Raw genomic sequence first — 23,082 nt, 5'->3', positions numbered from 1 at the left:
CTGACTTGAATTTCAGAAGTAGGTTAATGCTGCACATCGCTAAAGCTGCACTACCAGTTTGTGGTTAGACTGAGTTAGTCATCAACATTAGGGTAAAAAGTGTTTTGTGTGTGTGTTTGCAACAGTAAGTAGTAGGCCCATATCAACAGTATGTGAATCATACAAAACAAAAGTAGCCTAGTTACATCCAGCCTACAGTTTCAAATATAGGTAGACATGATTATGCACAACTTTATTGAAAAGGCTTCTAATAACAGATTTCATGTTTCATGTTGGAAGCTATGAAACGGGATTGAGGGGCAAGAAAGAAGCCCATTTTCTGTGTAATATTAAAATTCTGCTTTTGTTCCAAGTGAAATGTCCTTCAGCTGTGTCATCCAAAGCACAACTATATACCATGGTCAAATGCGATTATGCATTTGTTGAACAGAAGATTGAGGTCGTTTTATATTCCTCTACATTTCCATTGAACTGTAATTTGACTTCCTAGGCTCTGACTGTTGCTCCCTCACTTCAATCTCATATTCTTTCTATATTCCCGACTTCTCCTGTCTGCCATGTAATTCCAGGAAAATAAATGCTCTTTGCAGCTGTATTACAATGTCGCATCATGATATTACCTCTTCACTAGACATTTCTGTTGGATGTCTGCTATATTATTGAAAATGTAAAATGTAAACCTCCTTTTGAATCATAGCCTACTGAATAATAAAATTAAATGTAATATTAGCAGTAGCCTAGTAGTAGGCCACTACTACTATTAAATATCCCATCTTAAATATCAATAACCTACATCAACCAATCACTAGCCATGCTTACTTAGTGGAATAACAACATTCAATGATTAGAATTGAATTGTCTATTGAATATGAAAGACGTGTTGACAACTGCAACCTTTCTTTACTTACTTTACTTTACTTACTTTACCAAATTCTCTTAAATAAAAAAAATAAACCTTCTACAGTCAATATGAATGAATAAAAGCACGGCCCCTCATAGGCTGCATACTGCATTAAATGTAGACTGTGACAGGAACGATAAATCGATAAATCGCTATGGAAATGGAACCCATATTTGGGCATTTCATATTTGATTTAAGAGAAGCGAGCTGGGTTCAGACATGGAGGCATCCATTGGTTTGACCTCTGGATGTACACCTGTGCAGGCTAAGAGTGCATTTGAGAAAGAAAATGAAGCAGTAGGGCCAGCCACTGACAACAGCCAAGATGCTATTGTTATGGAGGGTGACAAAGGTATTTTGGCACAGGATCTCAGTATGAAATCCCACTGTGCCCTGACTCCAGCTGACCCGACCTCTGAAGATCCTGCTTCAGCTTTGCAGGCTGCTATCTTTTGGGGTTGATAACAACCTAGTCCCAAAGGTGGAGGGCCCCTCTGCTCAACCAAAAAGTGAGCATGAGGCTGCCCAGACTTCAACCTTGAAAAATGATAAGGATAAGATCCCGGATATGGACACAGTCAACAAAACAGAGTGCGAATCTGCCCCAATTGTCTTAGCAAACAGTGTGGTCATTGATGACAGTGACAGAGCCAAGGCAATTGTGGCTCAGTCTACATTAATAGTGACGTTATTTTAGTTATAATAGTTTAGCCATTTTACTTTATGTTTTCACCACCATACATTAGAAATGCATATTTTCTTGGCGAACTGTGCAGATCAGGGTTTTTGCGGCACTTTAACTTCATGTGGGCATAAAATCAGGGCTAACTTTTCTCTCTCTTTTACAGCTCACAGGGAAGAGGCGTAGGACAGTGGCCATGTTTCAGACAAAACAATTGGGAGAAGCCACACAAAGGTGAGATTTTATACTTTATTGCAAATATTTTCACACAATATGTTTTACTCATGTAACACATGAGTAAAACACATAACTCATGTTCAAGGATTTCAGAAAGCTTATCTGATTGGCAAATCTCGGTCTGGAAACCTTGTCCACATGAAGTCAAATTGCCACAAAGATTTTATTAGCACGGTTTTTAATGGAACGCCTCGCACCCAAGTTTGCTAGCTTGTTAGCGTTTTGTGACTTCCAGAAAATAAACATTTTAATGATAATGCAGTTCTTTGATAACTGTGAAAAGGTTGTTCAGTGGTTAGCATTAGCAACTCTGAACTTCAGCTTTGTCTTGCTATACTGCCTTCAAAATAAAAGTCTCTTGTCTCGCCACCACAAAAAACATAATTGATGTTTATCATAGCACTCAGAATCGACTAAGATTTCATCTTTGATCAATAATTAGTTATTATCTATACCCAAGTTTGTTCAATTGCTTGCACTTAATAGTGGTAAAATGAGGTGGCATCAATGACATGTTTAATGCCAGTCTTCCTGATCAAATGGATATTTCTGAAAAATCACAATGAAATCCTGAAATGTGTTTTATTGTTATGGATGTCAGTGACCAGCTGGCCTTTAGTCATTTATCATCCTACAAATGAGGAAAGAAATGTATAAATGTCGTAAAATCAGATCCGAACCACAAAGTAGGACCAGAAAGGACCACAAAGTGTGAAAGTCTTTCATCATCCAAGCCATCATGCTGTCAGGGTCTTAAGTGTCTGGATTTTCTCCTCCAAATCCATTTGTACAACAGTCGGCACCATCACTTCCCCTGTAAATGTGTGATTTTAGAACCACACTGAAGCTTCATGGGTATTCTTCAGGAGTGGGTGGCTGGCCTTTGGGAGAGACCCACAGATGTATTAATACAACAAATATTGCAATCACTCAACACACTAAAGCATGGGAAGTGCTTACTTGAATACCCACAGCGGCGTAGCAGCTGTTTAATTAAACTATTATTAGTCAGAAATATGCCACACAGAGTTACGACATTGTAGTTTCTTTGCTCCAGCAGACAAGCAAGGCTAGCTAGCTAGCTTGAAAGATAGCCACACTGGCCACACTTTGTAAGGTTGTGTTTAAGCTGGAGAGCTAAACAAACAACCATTAGCTGAACAGAAAGGTCTGCTAATATACTTACGTTGTTCCATAGCCTAACTGTTAATACTAGCTAGTGGCAAGTTTCTTACTACATTGCAATATGAAAATACCTTGCCGTCATTTCTGTCTATGAAGACAGAACGTGAACGTGGAAAAAAACAGAGCAGTTGGAAAAAACTTGTACTCTTGGGTTTGAGTGTCAAGAAATTAACCCAATGAGCTTTCAGCTCATGATATCCCCACTTCAGTTTACACCTATTTTCTTACGACACGGCCACTCCCCAGCAGCTGCCCAGCCGCGCTCTCATCACGAAGTGAGCAGGTCGGGAGCGAGCGAGCTGCAGGTGGGAAAAAAATTCATAATCATCTGCCCCTCAATACCCTACTTACTGTTCATTGAGTGCCAACATGCAGATCTAGATTTCTTTTTTGTAATTTAAATTTTTAATGGTCTATTCAACTTTTGTTAGAAGAATTTTTCAGATTTAGAAAGGTATGAACAAGATGGAGCTGTTATCTTCGACTCAAACAGGCCTACTTAATCCAAATAAAGTAAAATAACATAATGACTGTCTTTGAATATGCACAGTGTCATGGGAGACATGATGCTGACCAGCAGTTTGGTTTCTTGACCCTCCTTTTCCACTTTATATTTATAAACCCTTTTAAATGTGACCAATCGTCACATAAAGAATTATTCCCTGGCCTATTCATTGGCTTGTTTTCTGAATAAATAAACCTCTGTAAAGTCACAGTCTGGGGTTGGAAAAACTGCCAGGAACTCAGCTTCAGAGGCAGAGTTCCCCAAGCATTTCTGCTCATTCAATCTCTTATAATGTTCTTTTACATTTCTCCCAAGCTTGTTGTGTAGTGTTGCCTGCATGTCAACACAGTCCTACCTGTAGCTGTCTGCTGGACAGCTACAAAGCCTACTGTCGCAGCAGGTACTCGGCATCTCAGCAGACAGAGGAGGTTCTCAGAATGGAAACGGGGTTGCTTGACAGAGATATGTTTGGTTGTATTGTTGGATATTTTGCTCGTTTTGAAGATTCAGTTAATTACTATGCTGGATGAAAAGTCAATTCATTTACACTTGAGGATCAGATTTTCATGACACTTATGAAACTACGACAAAACAACTTTTTAATTGTAGTGTTGGCACCAATGTAATTAACACTTTTGTCACTCTTTTACACAAAGTTTTTTTTAAAGACATACTGACAACTGTACTCAGCAGAGCAAAGAACTAAACCAGCATACCTGCATCTTTCCAGAAATTCCTTAACTGTAAAATGGTGATTGATTGTACTGATGTAGACGTTGCTACCCCAAATCAAATGAACATTCAAAAAGAAACCTATTCGGCATGCACTCTGCTCCTTGATTAATTGATTAATTTATTTGGTTGCACTATAACAGTGGAACATGCACCAGCTCTGCTAACATTAATGTGCAGCAGCATAATGTTTGCACAAAGCTGGTATTCTGGCAATTATGCTGCATTCAAGTGCTCTTGGAAATATAAGAATTACGAGTTCAGTGTGCATGTGTGTGCACTGTGCAATATAAACAAGGAAGTAAATATGACAGGGAAAGTCAGGATTTTCTATGATCCCCAATTTGCTGAGATGTGATGTTTATGGGCAAAGAGCACAGAAATCTTGTGAGCAACTTAATTGTAAACATTCTAAAAAAAAATATTGACTATATCTCTAATGATACAGTGGGACAGTGGGTGGAGTATCTGTTGGTTAGTTGTAATGGGCCAGTCTGCGTCACATTTCCAGTGTTGTCCATTGTTTTTGCTTTGTTTTGTTTTTTATCCCAGTCCACCACTGGGAGGCAGGCATGTCAAATGCAGTCAGGACAGTTCTACAGAATGTGACAGAGATTCATAAAGTTTGAATTTTAATTTGCAGTTATGCAGCTATTGTCAAGGGTTTCGATTCCTTTCATCTGTGACTTTATTATATGTTTTGTCTATTGATGTGCATCGTGGACACGTTTATGTGAATTTGTGGACCTGCAAAAATTTGGGGTGCCCCACATAGTTGCTTCCAGGCCTGCACTTACAAACTGAAGTGAACTGTACTCCACTGTCACCTGGGATGTCACCTTGTCTTCTTCTTCTTCTTCTTCTTCTTCTTCTTCTTCTTCTTCTTCTTCTTCTTCTTCTTCTTCTTTTTCTTCTCCTCCTTCTTCTTGCTGTCTGCTTCAATCTGATAGAAAATATATGTGTATTCAATTATGCATGACAGATAAGTGATAATCTCATTGTGCTGTTGTGGTAATTAAAATGTAATTAAATGATTGTGTTGCAATTTCCTTGGTCCAAAAATGCAAAATACAACATGTTGTTCACTTTACATAAGAAGGTACATAAGGTGGTTAAGGGGTTTCTAACATCATCTTGAAAATATATTTGCTGCAGAGCTGACATCAGAGAAAATGGTGTGTTTCAATATGAAATTGCTCAGAAAATTATCCATCCAACCCTTAACTAAAACTGGGACTAGCTACAGTATTATGAGGCTAACACTTGGAAGCAAACCAAGTATTCCAATCTCAACAGCTACTTTCTCCAGCTGATTTCCCCAGTGCCATACCTGTGTTACCAGCAGAGAGGAGGAAAGTCTGGGGAGGATCCAATTTCTCATTGAATATTCCTGCGGCCAATCGAGCCCTGCCGCACTGAGTGACTGCTGTTCCCTGCGGTATCAATAATACAAGAGGAAGTTATTGTCCCTCTGCAGGCCACAGTATCACACAGCTAAAGGAAGGGGGAGTGGGTCCTTTCAATCAACCCTCTAGGGTTTCAGGGCCTGCAGACAGTGGTCTGACGCTGGGGAGCCTGCTGCTGTGCCCCTTGTACAGAGCTTGATTGTATGGCTGGCGTGACCGAGGGATAAATGTGTCTAAACAGTGACAGCCTGCAGAGTCCTGCTGGCCTGGCCCAGTAGGTAAGACTACACCCCCACAGAACCAGAGTCACAAGATGAGTCCCAGCTGAGAGACAACTCAATAGAGAATTAGTCAGTGGGAGACATTGGACAGTTAGAGAATGGGATGGATATCCTGGGTGTGATTAACATGATCCAGATTTTCACCTTGTTTGAGCAGCTAGCTGACAGCTGTGACCTTCCTATAGCTTCCCGATGGTCCAAAATACTGCATTGAAAAAAAATCTATTTATTTTAAGTGTGATTTTAAGTACATCGTTGTTGTACATCCAAACAAAAACAATGACATGACCTGAAGGACTCATAGACGTGTCCTGATCCACTGTTGCTGTTTTAAGGAATTATGTGACGTGTACCTAAGCTTTTTCATACTACTCTCTATTTTTTCTATGTATTATCACAGAAAATAGTCAACCAACCTATGATGGTCAGATGACTCATGAAATATGAAGCCATGCATCAACCTGAACCCAAGAGAACAAGTTCACAAAGTAGAGAAAAGCACAGAGAGCTAGAGGACGCAGGTGGGAGGGGTGCAGAAGGAGAGAGTGAAATGTAGAGAAAGTAGGAGAGATGGTGAAACAGAGAGTGGCAGTCCAAAAGAGGTCAGCTCCGAGTGCAGTGATACCTGCGAGTTAGAGATGCTGCCAAAGCCTTGAAAGGATATTTAAAGTAATGAATGGAACGTAACTGTTGGTGAGTTCTAAAAAATATTTATTTTCCTAATTTTAATTATTGTAAATGATCATTGGCATTTAAAGTTGATTAAAATTACTCTCAACCTAAATTATATGTATTCTGTGCTTATCTTTTTGAACAGTGAGCTTGTTAACAATCACAATTGTGTGCTTTTGGATTAAAAATGTCTAGCCTCATATTCATAAATTAAACAGTTTCTCTGGGCACTCTTTGTCTGCAACTCTGTTCAATATCACAAATTGCTCCACCTCTAATTAGTTCATAGATTTATGGTTTTCATAAGTAAAGTAGATTACTGGTACTTGTTTTATTAACCATGCTGTGAAAGTGGTAAGGTAGCCAGTCATTAAGGTTTAATATCCCCTCTCCGGTGAGATACTTTACTCCCTGTGTTAATCCCATCACTGAAAATGAAAAAAACGACATCTATTTAAACACAGGGTTTTGCGACATCATTAGGAAAAACAGACTGAAGAGAAAGATGTGACATCACTGTGTCGTTGTGCACACTGGCATGAGATGAAGATGGCAGAGAAGGGGCCAGGGATGGCCACTCTTGGATTCACAAGCATCCTAGTTTGTGTTATTTTACTGGGACAAGCATCCGCTGAGAGGACAGGTGAGTACATCATCTAAACTTGTCCATCAAATACAGTATTTGTATATTGTGCTACATGTGCTTATGGCATAATGCTGGCTCTAGCTCTCCTTAATGGGACTCTTTCAGGAGGAAATAAAGAGGACCAAAGAGATACCATTCTCAGGGAAATAATTTCAAAATGGAGTAAAGGAGGTGGTTGGAATCCTCAAAAAAATTCTCCAGAAACTAACAAGGACCACGAAGTACACCCTTTGGTGAGGAGCATCATGGGGGGTCTGAAGACACTTGGTCTCCTGCCCAGCAAGAACATGCCCCTGCCCTCGCTAAACAAGGCGGTGGACAGGCACCGTCTGTCTTCCTTCCTCTACAACATCTCTCTTTACCTCCAAGAGATGGGTGCTGAGCTAGAGGAGAGACAGACAGTGTCTGATGAGGAGCAGCTATGGGAAAAGGTGCTGCAATCCTTCATCCAGTCTGAGGGGAGTACTACACTGAACCAGTGGAACGGCCGGGTGCCTCCCAGACCCAGCGTCAGACTCCAGGACTGGTTTCTGTCCCTGCGGGGAAGCCCTCACTGGGACTGGTTTCTGGGGCTGCTGCAGAGTCTCATCGCTCTATCTGAGCGTCAGCCTCACCGGCCGCTCTTGGCTCTCTTATCTCAGAACTGGAGGACAGTGAGCGCTGTGCTGGAAACTGTGCTCCAGGCACTGGTCAGTGGAACCTATGGCCAGGCCAGCGCTGGCCTGCAGGGCTTCATCTGTGCACTGAAGGGCCGCAGTGACTGTGCCTTCAACGTCAGCTGGCTTCAGCAGCTACTACTTTTCCTAGAGACCCGCAACTGGAAGCCTGTGGTCAGTTTACACCCAGCAGGTGAAGGTGGTGAACAGAACAGGGGCTCAACTGCATTTGGACGTTTAAAGCCCTTCAGCTTGCCTCCTGAGGCCATGAGGCAGGACGAGTTGTCTGGAAATGCCTCTGTGGAAGACACAAGGGACACAGGGGATGATTTAGACTCCATGCAAAGCTTACTGTTGCAGGCACTATCACGCTCAGGTGGAGGAGAGAGGGCAGGCCACTTAGCAGAGAAAAATCCAGCTCTGGTGCAAAGCCTGGATGGGCTGAGGAGGGGTCTCCTGCACAGGGTGGGTAGTTCTGTCTACAGTAACCTGAGGAAGAAAGTGAACCGCGTTACCATGGCGCTGCTTGATGATGTCAGCAGCCTGGTGGATGTGCCACAGCCTAACCCACAGGGGCGATGCTCAGTGGGTGAGTATGTAGAGCAGTTGGACTCAGAGGTCATTAACACCAACACAAGAGATAACGATTCATTTACATGACACAAAGAGTGGTTGATTGATTGTTTCAGTGAGTTATATAAAAAAAAAACCCCTGTCATCTTCATAAAGCATAGCTCCATCAGTGTTTTCAGTTATGTGCATTTATATAAATACAATCTGATAATCAAATCATTAGATAATTAAGAAAGAGAATGCTCCAGTTACATCGGAACAGGGTGGAGAATATACCTGAAAGGGTTCAGGTAACAAATACTTTAAGAGGAAGATAAGATAAAGGGAAGGCAAGTGTCATGTTGTGGTATGAGGACAGTGACTTTCTCTATGTCGAGTGGCAAGTAGCTAGCAAACACAGCCTGTATGCTTGATATTATTTGGCTTCCTCTCAACATTCACTCTGCTTCACCTCCTCAGTCTGTCCTGAATGCTGAGAGAATGTGATGCTTTGAATTAACAAACAGGAATACTGAGTGTTCACAAGTTACTAATGTTCCAGCTTGCTGCTAGCAGGCTCTCGTTGTTCGAGTGCCAATTTATGAAGGCACACGACATTTGGATGCTTTGCTCCAAGTGAGGATCCTGAGAAAAGCAATGACTGCTAAAAGCGTGCAATTAACTATTTAGTAGGTCCATTTAAATGTACTACAGGTCAAAAAGAAGTCATAAGTTCTTTAGATTGTATTTAGTGTCATTCACCAAAATACGAAAGGGAAAGCTACTGTGACTGACACTGCTTTAAAATCATTATGTTCATCTTGGTCATTGAGAGCATCTGTTGTACCGTCAATCCCCTGGCCCGGCTAATCTCTTTATCCTTTCATTGATGTCAGTAACATTATATCCTGGGCATTGTTAGCTGAGCTGTGCTGTTGCATCAAGCATAATTGTAATGCTGCAAGGGCCTCCAGTTGCTTTTTCCACCATTCACCCCTTACCTGATTCCACTGTGATTTTCGGTTAATATTTGCCTTCCGTCTGTCTTTCTAAAGGTGACCTGAGGCAGCTCATCTTATGGTAAGATATTTTATTCATAAAGATCACTATATCATTATAATCTACACTTTGACCATGGCACTATATCAAGCATTACTTAGCGTTATACCTTCAGTTTTATTCTTCGTTAATAAAAGAACGGGAAGTTATAAGTAAAGTCACAATAGCTTCATGAAACCATCGTTTTCTCTAATCTGCCCATGCATATTTAGGGGGATAAGACATGATGTGACATGAAACCATCGTTTTCTCTAATCTGCCCATGCATATTTAGGGGGATAAGACATAATGTGACATGGAACGCCCAGGCTTTGGGCTTTAGCTCCCAGGGTCTCCCCAGCACCCTTCCATTCCTGTCCTGCCCCTCCACTGAGGGAGGTGAACTGAGGTCCAAACTAACACCATCCCACTCAGCTCAAAAAACCCCGCCATCACGAACAATCTCCAAAAAAAATCACCCACCTGACCTCCCCCCCGCACCTCGCCGCTCCCGGCTCCACCAGCCAAGCACAGAGGGAGGCGGAGGAGGCAAAGACCAACAGAAAGAGGCGGAGTTCTTCACCTCAACAGAAATTCTGGAGGCAGCGTGTAATGCATCCATCCCAGGCTTGACAGGAGTCTCCAACTTCACTGTGTTCCTCTACTGCAACCTGTTTGAAGGGGAGAATGGGTCAGTTAATCCTGCAGTGGGTCAGATTGGACTTGACCTGCATGCCACTTGCTCTGATGCGGCCTGGTACCTGTCTGCAGCTGAGGAGGATTTCCTCTGGGTCCATGTCTGCAGCGAGTACTTTGCCCATGAGTTCAACAACACTGTGTGTGCCAACTCCTCTTTCTGGCTTCAGAGAGCACACCAAGTGAGATATGACTTCAATTATTTTATAACAACAATAATGGTCAAATTGAGCACCTTTAAATACAGTGACATATCATTAGTTGGACTTAAATAGTGTTTTCTAGGAACGTGCTAAATTATTAGCCATGGCAAAGCATGCTAAATGTATTTGTGCTTTGTGTATTATTTCTTACTACTCCTCCTATCCCCTTTTAACAATGGTACAAATTCTAACTTTGATATTTGCAGGCAGCAGCGACAAAGGACTATCATTATTTCAACCAGTCCAGTATAGATGACTTGTGTGTGCAGCTGTCAGGTGAGGCGGCAGGAAGCCCAGGACTCGATGAGAACTGTCTGGCTCAGCTGGGCAGCAGGTCCCTCACCGCCCGCGACTTCAGACACTGCTTCCTGCCCAACAACTCTGTCCTGATCGCAGCCTTATGTGGCAGAGAGCCCCCCGGCCAGCACCACTCCTTCCCAGAGGGCAGCTGGGCCGCAGCGTACTGCACCAAAATACACAACCTCTCCCGTGTTGACCCCACTGAGGAGACTTGTCAGTACCGGAAGTGGGCGACGCACCATTTCACCAACTCCACCCTGCTGGAGCTCTGCGGACACACACATGGCTTGAGAGAGTACATCTGTCAAAACGCCTCGCTCTATCACCAGCAGTTAAAATCCATGCCTCATTTCTCCGACGTCTGTGCTTACCTGGAGGCAGAACTGGAGGGCAGGAAGTGCTTGCTGCAGAGGTTTTTTGACATGCTGCCGGCGCCATACAAGTTTGACACATCGCAACTGTGCGTGAACCCGGCCCCGCTGCTGGTGGAAGTCCTGCACAAGCTGAGCGTGTGTGAGGTTGAGGGTGGGGAGCGTGGAGGGTTTCTAGTGGTATTGGGCTATGTGCTGCGAGTCCTGGACTTCATGGTGGGGCTCTCTTCGGGTCTGGAGGAGGGGGAGGGAGAGGCGAGGCAGGGGTTAGGCCAGGCCATCCTCCTCTCCAGTCTCCTCGACAACACCTCCTTCTGGGCCACGCTGCAGCCGGAAGCCTCCATGAGCGTTCTTCAGACTGTGGGAGTCTTCCTGCGCAGAGAGCAGAACCCCTCTATCAAGGAGGACCTACTGAGCTGCTTCAGTGTAAGATAGATGATGCACACACACACACACACACACCTACACACACACACACACAAACATGCACATGCACACACACACACACACACACACACACACACACAGCAATGATTGAATAATATGTTTCCTCAGCCTGTCTTGTGGGACCTCATACAGCGGGAAGACAACTCCTCTGCTCTCAGAGTTCTGATGCAGGTACTTGGCTATGCAGCTACGTTCACACATACACACACACGTACAACAGATGAGCTCACTGAGCTTTATTTTAAGGGGATTCGCTTTATCTCACTAGGAGTATCTCCAAATGCCAAGAGAGAGCATCCGCACTCTAGTGATGTCTGCTGAAAAAGATGCTGTCAAGAGATTTCTTTCTCATATGCATCAAAGCTGGGACCAGCTACAAGTCGAAACCATCCAGGTTTGTTCTAAAACTCGCTACATATACTGAATGTACGAAATATTAGAGACACTTTCTCTTTTGATGAGTACAATGATGAGGTGACTCAAGGTAAAAGCCATTATCCCTTATTGATCTCTCTTATTAAATCACAAGGAGTCACAATCCCAGTCACAAAGGAGGAGATGCAGATGAAGAGAAGCAGATGCGTTAGAGAAGGATTTTTACAGCTTTGAGACTATTGAGATGTGGATTGTGCAAAATGGGCTGTAACTCAATATCAGGAGGATGCCCCTAATGTTTTGTACCTTCAGGGTACGCTGTCAATGTAATGGGAGACTTTGGCTCTCTCTTGCACTCCAATAGTGCTAAAAGTGTCTGTTGACACACTAATGACAGCTAAAGATCAATAAATAAGCAACATGGAAATATTGTTACTACAATTTACAGTTTTGATACTGATTACTGTAGTGTGCTTATTTATCCAGTTTATCTGGATGTATGTCATGGCCCATGGATAAAGAGGTCCTACTTGAATACTGATCAGTTTCTGTCCCTCTCTCTCTCTCTCTCTCTCTCTCTGTCTCTCTCTCTCTCTCTCTCTCTCTCTCTCTCTCTCAGGCTTCTCAAAAAGAGTTACAAGCCATGGAAACAATGACAGCTGCCTTCATTCATAAGTTCCCACGAGTGACCCCAGAGCTTTTTGTGGACCTGTCTCAGTTCATTCCCTTCATGTCCGTCTCCGACATCATGAGCTTCCCGGCCTCCCTGATGATCAATGACAGTGTGTGAGTTGCCGGACCAAGAATTCCCATTTTTAATCTAAAGGTTTTGCGTGTCCTGATGCTGACAGCTTCTACATTGTTCTGTAGGTTGATGGCCATCCGCGACCACAGCTCAGAGATGAAGTCGCTGCAGAAAAAGGCTTTTGTAAAGAGACTTCTACAGTCGAGTGTGGTGGGTGATGTCCCTACATGGCCACCATACTTCCTCAGCTCCATCTTCCCATTACTGCCATACCTCCCAGTCAGTCATTTTCAGCAGCTGACATCACATCAGGTTAGAGGCAGTTTCACTCACAGTTACATCAAATGATGTAACTGTTGCACCACTTGCACTGAGAAGTCAGCCTTCTCAGACATGGTCAGGTGATCAGTGTAGCTTTTGTCTCCACTAAGGATTGGGGGTCTGATAGCAAATAGTTAAAGTTAGCTTTTGAAGGTGATAATTGTACTTGATTTGTTGTTTCCTTTAGCTTAGTCCGCTGGTGGAGTTGCTGGGCAACAGCAGCCTGGATGGCACAAGGGGCCGCCATGTTCTCCGGACCCTGTTCAGTAAGAGGAAGAATCTCACCAGTGATAACATACTGAGGTAGGACCCAGACACTAGTCATACCCCGCCCATGTTCCCGTGGTCAGAAACTGAACAATAACATCTCTCTGCAGGTTAGGAGTTCTTGCATGTTACCTGGATCCACTGGAGCTGCGTCCATTTCTTCAGGCTTCGTCCCAGTCCTCTGCACTGTGGCAACAGCTGGGTCAATGCATGTCTGAGGGACTCATCAGTGCCAGTGGCAGGGTAAGGGGCACAACTCTACAACATATTCTGACTGACATCTAGTATATTACAGATTTCATCAACACAATCTTCTTAAAATCACCATTCTAAAATATAGACTTCTGTGTAGTATAAATGAGTGTCTAACTCTGTTTAACTGTGTTTCATGGCTAGCTGTCCTCTTGGTTGACACCAGCAGTTCAGACCCTGAATGTGAGCAGCATGCCCTCTCCGGAGCTGTCTGCCCTGAGTGGTCTGCTGCCTCAGCTAGGAGCTTCCTTCCTGCAGTCACTTCCCTCACAACAACTCCTGGAAGTCCTCACTCAGCCAGGACTGCACAAATATTCCCCAGCACAGGTCAGCAGGGAATTTGATTACAACCAAGGACTGTAACAGTGTTTTTTTTTCACATGTAGGCCCTTTGTCTTTCTTATTTCAGTCAAAGTTTGGAAATGAGATCATTCCAGTTTCCATTATTTAGATATTAGTCATTTTCTGCTTCTCACTGCCACAGGCTTCAAATGTAACTGAAAATGTATTAGAAATTACATTACATTATGTCATTTAGCGACACTTTTGTCCAAAGCGACTTACAATAAGTGCATTTTGTCAACAGAAATGACTTTTTATACCCTTGAAAATCTGCAGATTTGATAGAAAAATGTCATGCCAATTTATGCAGCATCACTTCTTTTTGAAAAATGCTAAATTGTGCCATGATGCATCCATTAGGAAAGAACCAGCTCTTCCTCCTCTTCAGATACAACAATAACGTCCAATGTAGCAATTTCGAAAGAAGAAAAAATGAATTAAGGGCAACATGGCACTAATATGTAGTGCAGTGATTTTTGTCATCTTTTGAGGTGTTAAAGGTATAATTTCAGATACACTGTTAGCCTATGGAAGTAGTTAATTGCACAATTAATTGGGCACCAAATATCTCAATAGTAAGAGGATAAACAGTGATCTGTATTAATTCCTATCAAGGCAGGTTTGGCATGGGACCTTTGCTCAAAACACTGGTAGTATCTTTTAAAATGTTTTACTATTTGACTGTATTGCTCTTCTGTCATACTGTATGCACCCTTATAAACAACTTCTGTACTTTCCTCAGGCTTTTCAAATATTATCCAAGATCTCAAAGGACAACAATGTAAGTAGGCATCGTGTTCAACTATTTTTGCTGACTTTCAGCCAACTGTCTTCTAATCGGTGTGTGTTTCTGTGGTGATCCTCCCCCTGCTAGCTTACCATGGAAACACTGTGCAGATTGAAGCCATTACACTCTGGTCTCTCCCCTGCCGTGTTGAGAGACCTCCACTGGCCTGAGATCAGTGAAGCCGCCCACTGCCAGTGCTGGAGAACCTTACTGACAGAGCTAAAGCCTGGCCATAGAGCCATGCTATACAATGCAGCGCAGGAGGTGATGGTGCTCTTGTCTTTCTTCAGTAGATCACTTTCTCGTCTCTCTGTCCATCCTTAATGATTTGCAGTGACTCTCACTTTGCTGTCACCTCTTGAGCAGAAGACACTGTGGAGGTGGAGATGTTTTTTTGGCAGTTGATACCAGATAAACATCACCAGCTTCCGTACATATGCAATTACAAATTGCCTGTCATGTCTAAAATCCCTCACTTACTGAAAAAAAACAAAAACAAAAACAAAAAACATTTCATATTAAGAGAGGACAAAAAATGGTTAACAACTGAACAATTACTCTAACACTAGGCTTGATCCATTTCCAGAAAGTATCTGTTCATCTGATCCATGTCCGGGAAACCTGTCTTGTGTTTCTTAAAGGGTCTTAAATGGCTGTTTGGGCTTCATTTCTTTCTGTTTTGTGTTGTGCACCAACAGACTCTACACAGAGGCTTGCAGAACATCACTCTGCAGGTACTTTGTCTTTTGCCCTTTGTCCCCCTAAGGAAGCTGACAGAAGCCATGAACGGAGAAACAATCCTGAGAGACGTCAGCCTGTACAGAGACCTGCACTGGTCTCCACAGCAGGTGCGCATTTTGCTTCAACATACTCTTGTTTGACGTTAAACGCTGCATTGATCCGACTACAATGGGTCTCTAGTGCTCTTACCACGGAAGAAAAGACATGTTGTTAGCTTTGGTCTATGCTCCCATTGATCTGCAACTCATTGGACATGCTTCAAATGAGCCATTCAGGATAATAATACTCCATACGCATCAGCCGCCATCAAGCTAATTAGTTTGGATGTAGTACAATGGTCTAGAGGAGTAGCATAAATTAGTAATAGCTACCTTAAAGGGATTTTGTCACAACCAGGAGTGTATTAGACTGCTTTCACCACCTGTTCTCAGCCTGACCAGACCTGAGCCAAATTTATTTGTATTGATCATTAAACATCTATCACCCTTCTCAATTGATTGTTATACTGGAATATGTTGTGAGACTGCAGATAACATCTAAAGCATAACATTTTTTGTTAAACTATGTCAGAATCTATACATTTTAAGGATTACAGTTGTGATTTTAGCATTTTAAGGGTTACATTATGTAGTAACATAATTTAAAAATGTAGACAGTTTGCGGAATCTGTATCTGTTTGTAGTAGTTTCCCCATTGCTGAGTCTGACACTAACTTTTTCTTTCTGGATAGGCTCAGCTTCTTTTCAAGAAGATCCATGAATTTGAAAACGTTACCAAGGCAACAGTTAAGTAAGTTGAATCAGTTTTTTCCAGAGCATACAATTGGTTTTAAGTAATGAGTCATTTTTTCTGCAAACTGAAATGAAAACACACAGCTGATTGACACTGTCACAATTTTGTCAGGCAGTCACTCAATAGCAATTTAATTTGTTGACTTATCTTTCATTTGTAGGGATTTGGGTCATATTGCCAGTGGCATGAGTTGTGACTGGCTGAGGCTTTGGATCAATGAAACAGATTTCTCAGAGTTGCTTCAGTTTGTCATTGGGCTGCCTGGAGGCATGAGACCTGCTCTGGTGAGAAACTGATACTGCCACGACCCTCAACCGCTCAGTTATATTGAGACAGTCTCTATTACACTGCCATTATTCATTAGATTGCTCTGCTACATGTGCATGTGCAGAAAATCAATGTATCCATAGCAAACTAAGAATCATTTATTTAAATATTTGATACTAAGAAGTTCAGATGTGTTTTGGCTGTGTTACCAGCGAAAATGTATCGTAGAGGAACTGAGGAACCAACCAGAAATGGACCTCAGCACTCTGAACTCTTGGTTTGCTGCAACATTACCGTAAGAACCTTCTTATTCAAGATGTACATTACTTTTTACATAAGCATTTCCTTTGTGTATGTCTTCATCCATGCATTAATACATTGGTATCTCTGCTCTGTTCCAGAGTGAAGATGATAGAGAACCTTTCTAATTCATCCTTCAGAGATATACTGGATTACATTCAGCGACACTTTCCTGATTTCCTGAACCTGCCGCGTTATAAACAGATGAATTTAGCTGAGAAGGCCATCGCTGTGCTGGTAATACAAAGAGAGACATGGAAAGATGAGTTTTATGGAAAGATGAGTGTGACTTGATAATTTATAAATGTCATGAAGAAAAAGCTGATATTCTAAATTAACCCACCCATGGTGCCAAAACTGACATTTTGGCACCATGAGCATTCAGAGTGCACTGGAACTCAGAGATGCTATTTCGTGTTAAATTAAATTAGGGCTTGTGTCACTAGTGATGTATTTCTTTTATTATGTTTACACATTAACAAGGCAGAAAGAAGAAACTACTGCTGATTTAATCTTCTTAAGCAAGCACAAACACACACACACACACATACACAAAGAGAGAGAGCGAGAGAAAGAGAGTGAGATTTTAGTGCATCAAAACATATCCATCATCCAGTTATGGTTTGGTGTTACGCAAGTGAAGTCATATGAAGTCTGTGAAATCCTAATTATTCCATCAGCGTCTGTGTGTCCGACACTGCAGGGCTCCTCTCAGGAGGAGGGGGAGATTGAAGGTGCCACTCTGGACCGTTTGGGGCCTTTACTCCCTTTCTTGGACCGGGGCAGTCTGGCCCTGGTGGACAGAGGTGCCCTGGCTCTGCGGCTGGATGAGATGAGAGCCTACTGCCTACCTAAAGAGGCCCTGAGAGATATCAGCACCCTGCTTACTGGGAAAGATCTGCTGGGGTAATTCAACACAGAGTTTTATCTCTTGTGGTTATGAGATCTGGGACAAGAATATGTGGAGAGTTTCAGTTCAAAATGAGATATCCAATATTTGAAAAAAGTGATATATAGGCTACTCACATACATTCACAAACTGATTGTAGACATAAATGTGAAACTCATGTATTGGTATTTAGACAATTACAAATTAGTAACATTTTATGAATGTGATTATCTGTATTTGTGCATTATTAAGTCATGAAATCCCGGTAACAGGTTCTTCCTCAAAATGGTTATATATTTTGGAATTAAACTTTTATTTTTTTTTCAGTTGTAAACCATTTGAGTAAACCATTTGAGCTTGTTTACATAGTGAACAACATAACATAACATTAAAACAACATAAATTACAAATATATATATGTTAAAATATTAAAATTATTTTGAATATTTTTTATATTTTAGATATTTTTATTCTGTCTATTCTATTTATCTATTTGTTTATTTGAATACATTTTAGTAGAATATTTTCACTTTCTCATATTTTCACTTACTCCCACGTTACTTGAAATGATCAGTCATCGATCTTGGCTGCCCAGGTCATCCAACAGCGATATCAGTCATTTGCTTCCATTTTAGAAACAAACTATAAACTACAGCTATTTTTTTTCTGTGTCCGACACCTTTCAAGATCCCTGCTGGTAATTAGTAATAACAAATGCTGAATAGAAGCCTGAGGGCTCGGGTTGGCCACAGAGTCCCAAGACAGGAAATGTTGGAGGTTGACTGTTCATGAACTCTTGTTGTGGTTTTATAAAAAAATAAAAAAGTAAATACTCTGCTAAAGAGAAATAACGATTTATGTATTGTTAAAACAAATACCTCCTACATCTGGTGGCAATAGTACTTTGTATACAGTATACAGCACTAAAAATGTCTGAATGTGAAGATTCCAGCATTGTGTTTGTAATTTCCTCTTTGGTATGGATTACAAAACTCTAATGGCTAAATATGTTTGCATGTTTGCTAGGGAGCCGTCAAAATGGGACGTTGGGGATGTGGAACATTTGGGCAGGCTAGTGTTTTCTCTCTCGTTAAAGCAGATCAACTCCATTCCACTGGTGAGCACCCGAAAACATGAACCCACATAAAGAATATTTTAGAAAACCACCTGATTTTCTAAGACATATCAAAACAGGCTTTGAGTATATAACATGACTGTGAAGGAATGTGTGTTTCCCCTGCTCAGTCAGTGCTGAATAAAGACACGGTGGAGCAGGTGCTGGTGGGTCAGAGGCGCTGGGAGGACAGTGCGGTGGGCGGAGTCTGTGTGAGCCAGTGCATGGACCAGCATCGCCAGAGAGAGCAGACCCAGAGCCTCATTCGAGGGATCGTCAGGGCAAAGAGCAGAAGGGCCAAAGGTTTACTGATCAATACTTTCTGTAACGTTTAGTGGTACTGTGTTACTGAACTGTTTCTACTGCATTGCATCTATATCTGTAGAGAAACCACTCCACTGCACTTGTGAAGTCAGACAAGTATCACAGTGAAATGTTTCTTCTTTAAAGTTTCCGTTTGTATCAACACATTCACCGGTGTCTCCTGCTCTCCGACTAGTGCCGGTTCCAAGCTGCGCTGACATCAGAGGGATATTTCCCTCAGCTTGGACATCCACTCAGATTAACCGCATGTCACAGGAGGATCTGAAACAGTGTGTTGAAGTTTTTGGTGAGGACGCCTCGCTGAGCTCTGAGCAGCGCCGGTCACTGTGGGTAAAACTCAGGCAGGTCAGTATTGTTTCAGGTCAATGTAGCTTACAGAGCTGCCTGCAAAAGACTGTTGGTTTTGAAAACAATTAGAGTCACTGCTTAGCTTGTCTGTTTTTTTTGTTTTATTTGATATTATTCACACTCATTTAGGGTATCAGCATATTGTTCTGTTCCATATTGGTAGGGATATCACGTCAAACAAATAAACATGTCGTCCCCCACAAATGATGCAGGCATCCCCTAGGCCAGTCCGGAACAAGATGCATCATCCCTCCACGTTTCCCCAAATTCAGACTAGTGGCAGTTATGGCCTTTCAAAGTTTGAAATTTTACCCCCATGAGGCCAATTAGTGCAGCTTTTTAAATGCCAGAACGTAGCGCCAAAACGTGTCATCCCTCCAAGTTTCATCAAAGTCAGACCAGAGGTGTTTGAGATGTCATGTTTTTAGTTAAAGCTGTAAGTCTGTAAGTTTGAAGATAAACAGGAAGACGAGCGTCTCTAGCCCTGCTCCCCTCTCCCTCCACCTCCCACCCAGCCAGTAGCAATCACCACACAGCAGGTTGACAACCTCAGAGCAATGCACTCCTGCTTCAAAGTTTGCCTCAGTTGGTCAGATGCTTGAGCCACAACATCCACTTTGAAAGCAAATTGCAGAGCAGTGGTGCTATCTATACTGCTGAGATTCTAACATATTATCTTACTCATTTATGTTCAGCCAACATGTTTGGCGATTACATTTGTTGAATTCAAACAAAATGTCACCTTATAAAACCTACCTATGACGACTTTGAAAACATTTTACTTAATTATGAAGCCCCCATTATGCCAGCCAGTGTAATTTTTTAAACGGCAGAAGGCTGGTCCAAATCAGACCGGTGGTATCTGAGAAATCACCAGATATCGTGATTGATGGAGGACAAATGTACAAACAGACACAGCCCAATCCGTAACCCCCGACCCTGATTTCATTGTGTTGTGTTTTAATATCGATTGAAGTTGAAGTATGCTCTGGGTCTTGATTGGATCCAGGCCTACAGTCCGGTGAGAGAGCTGACAGCAGATCAGCTGCTGGCTCTGGGCTCTGTGGTGACGGAGATGGGAGAGAGGGAGCTGCACGACACCAACCTCACTGACCTGGGGCTGCTGGCACATCTTGGGACGTTGACGGACTGGAGCCATAAAAAAGTGAGCTTTTGAATTGTTCACCCTCATTTGAAACTTTAATGAGAGCATCTCAACTTAATGACTTTTTACATATTTAATATGTCCTTTGGCAAGTGTTGGATATACCTGTGACCTTCCAGATGAGAGCAGTGATTCTAGGTATGATGCGGAGGCGCAAGCTGAAAGTGGAGCAGTTAACAGCTGTAGATCTGGCAACACTCGGCCATCTGATCTGTGGTCTGAATCCCTCAGAGATCAACAGACTGAACCCCTACAACTTGAGGTCAGTGAAATCCAATGTGTTATTAACCTGCTTCATCAAATACAGCATCCCTTTATAAAAAAAAACAACCCTTGAAACTGTATTGATTGGACAACTTCTGAGCTCTAGACTTGAAAATATACGCTGCTGAGCTGATGACACACTTTGCCTTTTTGTCACACCAGACCAAACCAAGCCAGATGTGTTTTGAAGATATTTTGTTACTGTTGCTTTATTGGATAGTGTGTATTGGAAAGTGATAGTAAAGGTGAAAGAGAAAGAGAGGAGATAACATGCAACATATGTCAGGAGTCAGATCTGAAGTGCAGGGAGACAAAGAAAACCACTGGTCCATATAACACCCAGGTGTCCATTTCTAATGAGGCTGATGCTCTTTAAAGGGAAAGATTTTTAAAGCCTGTGATATTAAGAAGCAATCAAACAAAACCTTCCCAGGGCATTTCAAATGTTTTCATGCCAAATCAGTGGGGCACACAACCATTACTCTCAAAGTTACATACAGGTCCTATTATTTATTTTTGCTGTTTCTATAGCTATGCAAGTATAATGGAACTTGGAGACTTGCATGTGATTTTGACAGTATTTTTATTTATATCACAAACACTTGCATTGGCACTGCTAACAAATGCCAACAGAAGGCTGGTGCCGATTTCTCAGTAACAAAAAATTTAAATGTTTTGATGTCCTCAGAAGGGGATACGTTTTTTAAAATCGTGAACCTTTCCTTCAAATGACAGTGTGGCGGCCCTGTTCCTGCGGGAGACGTCCCTGCCATGCTCAGAACAGCAGATGGAGGCGTTGACCAGCCGTTTGTCCAGGCCCGAGGCCTTTGGTCCCGTCAGTGCCTGGGGGCCAGAGGTTTTCACTGAAATTGGGACGTTAGCAGGTATAGTATGAAGAGGTGGGGACTTGAACTTGACTTGACTAGGGTTCTGGTGACTTGGGACTTGTGGTAATGACTTTAGATTGAAAGTGATGAGATTTGTTCCACTAGACAACTGAATTTGTATGGAATGACTGAATTTATTGAAGTTGAAACTGATTATAGAAATCAAACTCATGATGCACTTCCTAGATATTTTGTTTTATTTAAGATATTAAATTGATACTGGACTCTTGATTTGTTCTGACTTGACTTGGTAATCTATATTAGACTTGGAACTTGACTTAAGAGTTGTGCCTCAAGACTTGAGACTGACTTGGGACTAGAGCACAGTTGACTTGGTCACATCTCTGATAGTAGGACATATGATCCCTGGGGGTATAAGGCTTGAAAGTTTTTCCTGAACTTTTACTGTGTTTGACATGAGAAACATTTAGTTATTTAACTATAACGTCAGTGGACTCATTTGTCTCTCTCTCTGTCCAGCGGGTCTGGAGGACCTGGTTCTGTCGGCTCTGGTGCAAGAACAAGTGGAGGGAATCACACCTGAAACTATTGCCCTGATCTCACCAACAAAGATGGCAGTGAGTTTCACCACAGATTTTGCTCTATTTATTATGCAAATCAACAGAACAGTGCATCTATTTGTTTTATAAATAATCAAGTTCCCATTATGCGTTACTGAGTGTTTGTGTTGGCTGTACGTCCGGCAGGTGGTGTTCAGTGCAGCTCAGCTGTCCTGGCTGAGTGTGGAGCAGGCGTGGGCCGTCACTGAGGAGCAGCGGGCCGAGCTGGACAGCGGGCAGAGACACGCCCTCGACCTGGCTCAGTATGAAGGAGACCTGCGTGACCTGAGAGGTGGGGCTTGAAAAAAATTAATAGAAACACCTCTGGTTTAAAATCTCCCGTCATAAGAAGTCAGTTATTATTGTTTTACTTATCCGAGGAAGTCTTGCTGAGCACACATGCTCTTTTCAGCAATGCCCTGCTTCTGCCTGTATTAAGCAATATGATTTCTATGTTTTGATAAATGATAATTTGGTGATAAATGTTCTGTTCATCTGCTTCCACAGGAAGGAACTTGGCTCCAGCGACCCTGATCACAGACAGCCTCACTATATGCTTATTGGCTCTATGCCTTATGTTATGGCAACTATTTTAAAATGCTGGAACACATTTGTATTTATTCGTCCCTTGACCTCCCATGGTATTGTCGCATTTGTACTTAAAATAAAGATTTTGAACTGTGTTCTACTCGTGTGTTGGTCCTGGATTTAAACTTTTTCACCTTATACTTTGCTCCTTATTATGCTCCGCTGCACATGTAACACTTTTATCTGAGTTATTAGTTTGGTAATATGTAATTTATTTACTGTATGTAACTGTATTATGCACAAT

General features: G+C 42.2%; 1 protein-coding gene across 1 annotated transcript; it reads left to right on the top strand.

Annotated features, from left to right (window-relative positions):
- The first annotated feature begins 7,123 nt into the window (after nt 1-7,123).
- On the top strand, nt 7,124-22,881 carry LOC139648949 (stereocilin). The gene is made up of 29 exons (XM_071525224.1): nt 7,124-7,244; nt 7,353-8,492; nt 9,511-9,535; nt 9,789-10,371; nt 10,599-11,489; nt 11,619-11,681; nt 11,779-11,904; nt 12,505-12,671; nt 12,756-12,942; nt 13,139-13,254; nt 13,329-13,461; nt 13,615-13,797; nt 14,555-14,593; nt 14,687-14,863; nt 15,298-15,447; nt 16,071-16,129; nt 16,293-16,416; nt 16,612-16,694; nt 16,801-16,936; nt 17,403-17,605; nt 18,615-18,705; nt 18,834-19,005; nt 19,202-19,371; nt 20,384-20,539; nt 20,659-20,801; nt 21,539-21,687; nt 22,171-22,268; nt 22,398-22,542; nt 22,758-22,881. The coding sequence occupies exons 1-29, from the start codon at nt 7,145-7,147 to the stop codon at nt 22,844-22,846; spliced, it is 5,898 nt and encodes a 1,965-aa protein (XP_071381325.1). The 5' UTR covers nt 7,124-7,144; the 3' UTR covers nt 22,847-22,881.
- The last annotated feature ends 201 nt before the right edge of the window (nt 22,882-23,082 follow it).

This window comes from Centroberyx affinis, unplaced genomic scaffold (genome assembly GCF_046629955.1).
Source record: "Centroberyx affinis isolate AG114_WGS23_722 - 3 ecotype Tasmania unplaced genomic scaffold, CSIRO-AGI_Caff_v1 ptg001273l_1, whole genome shotgun sequence".
Lineage (NCBI taxonomy): Eukaryota > Metazoa > Chordata > Actinopteri > Beryciformes > Berycidae > Centroberyx > Centroberyx affinis.
The sequence above is the reverse complement of the archived record's forward strand: the minus strand, read 5'-3'. Positions and strand labels throughout refer to the sequence as shown.

Bases quoted from the DNA above. Each gene is read 5' to 3' on its own strand.
- LOC139648949 (XM_071525224.1), top strand. From the start codon at position 7,145: ATGAAGATGGCAGAGAAGGGGCCAGGGATGGCCACTCTTGGATTCACA. The intron at 8,493-9,510 runs GTGAGTATGTAG...GTCTTTCTAAAG, and splicing joins ACAGGGGCGATGCTCAGTGG to GTGACCTGAGGCAGCTCATC. The intron at 18,706-18,833 runs GTGAGCACCCGA...TCCCCTGCTCAG, and splicing joins AGATCAACTCCATTCCACTG to TCAGTGCTGAATAAAGACAC.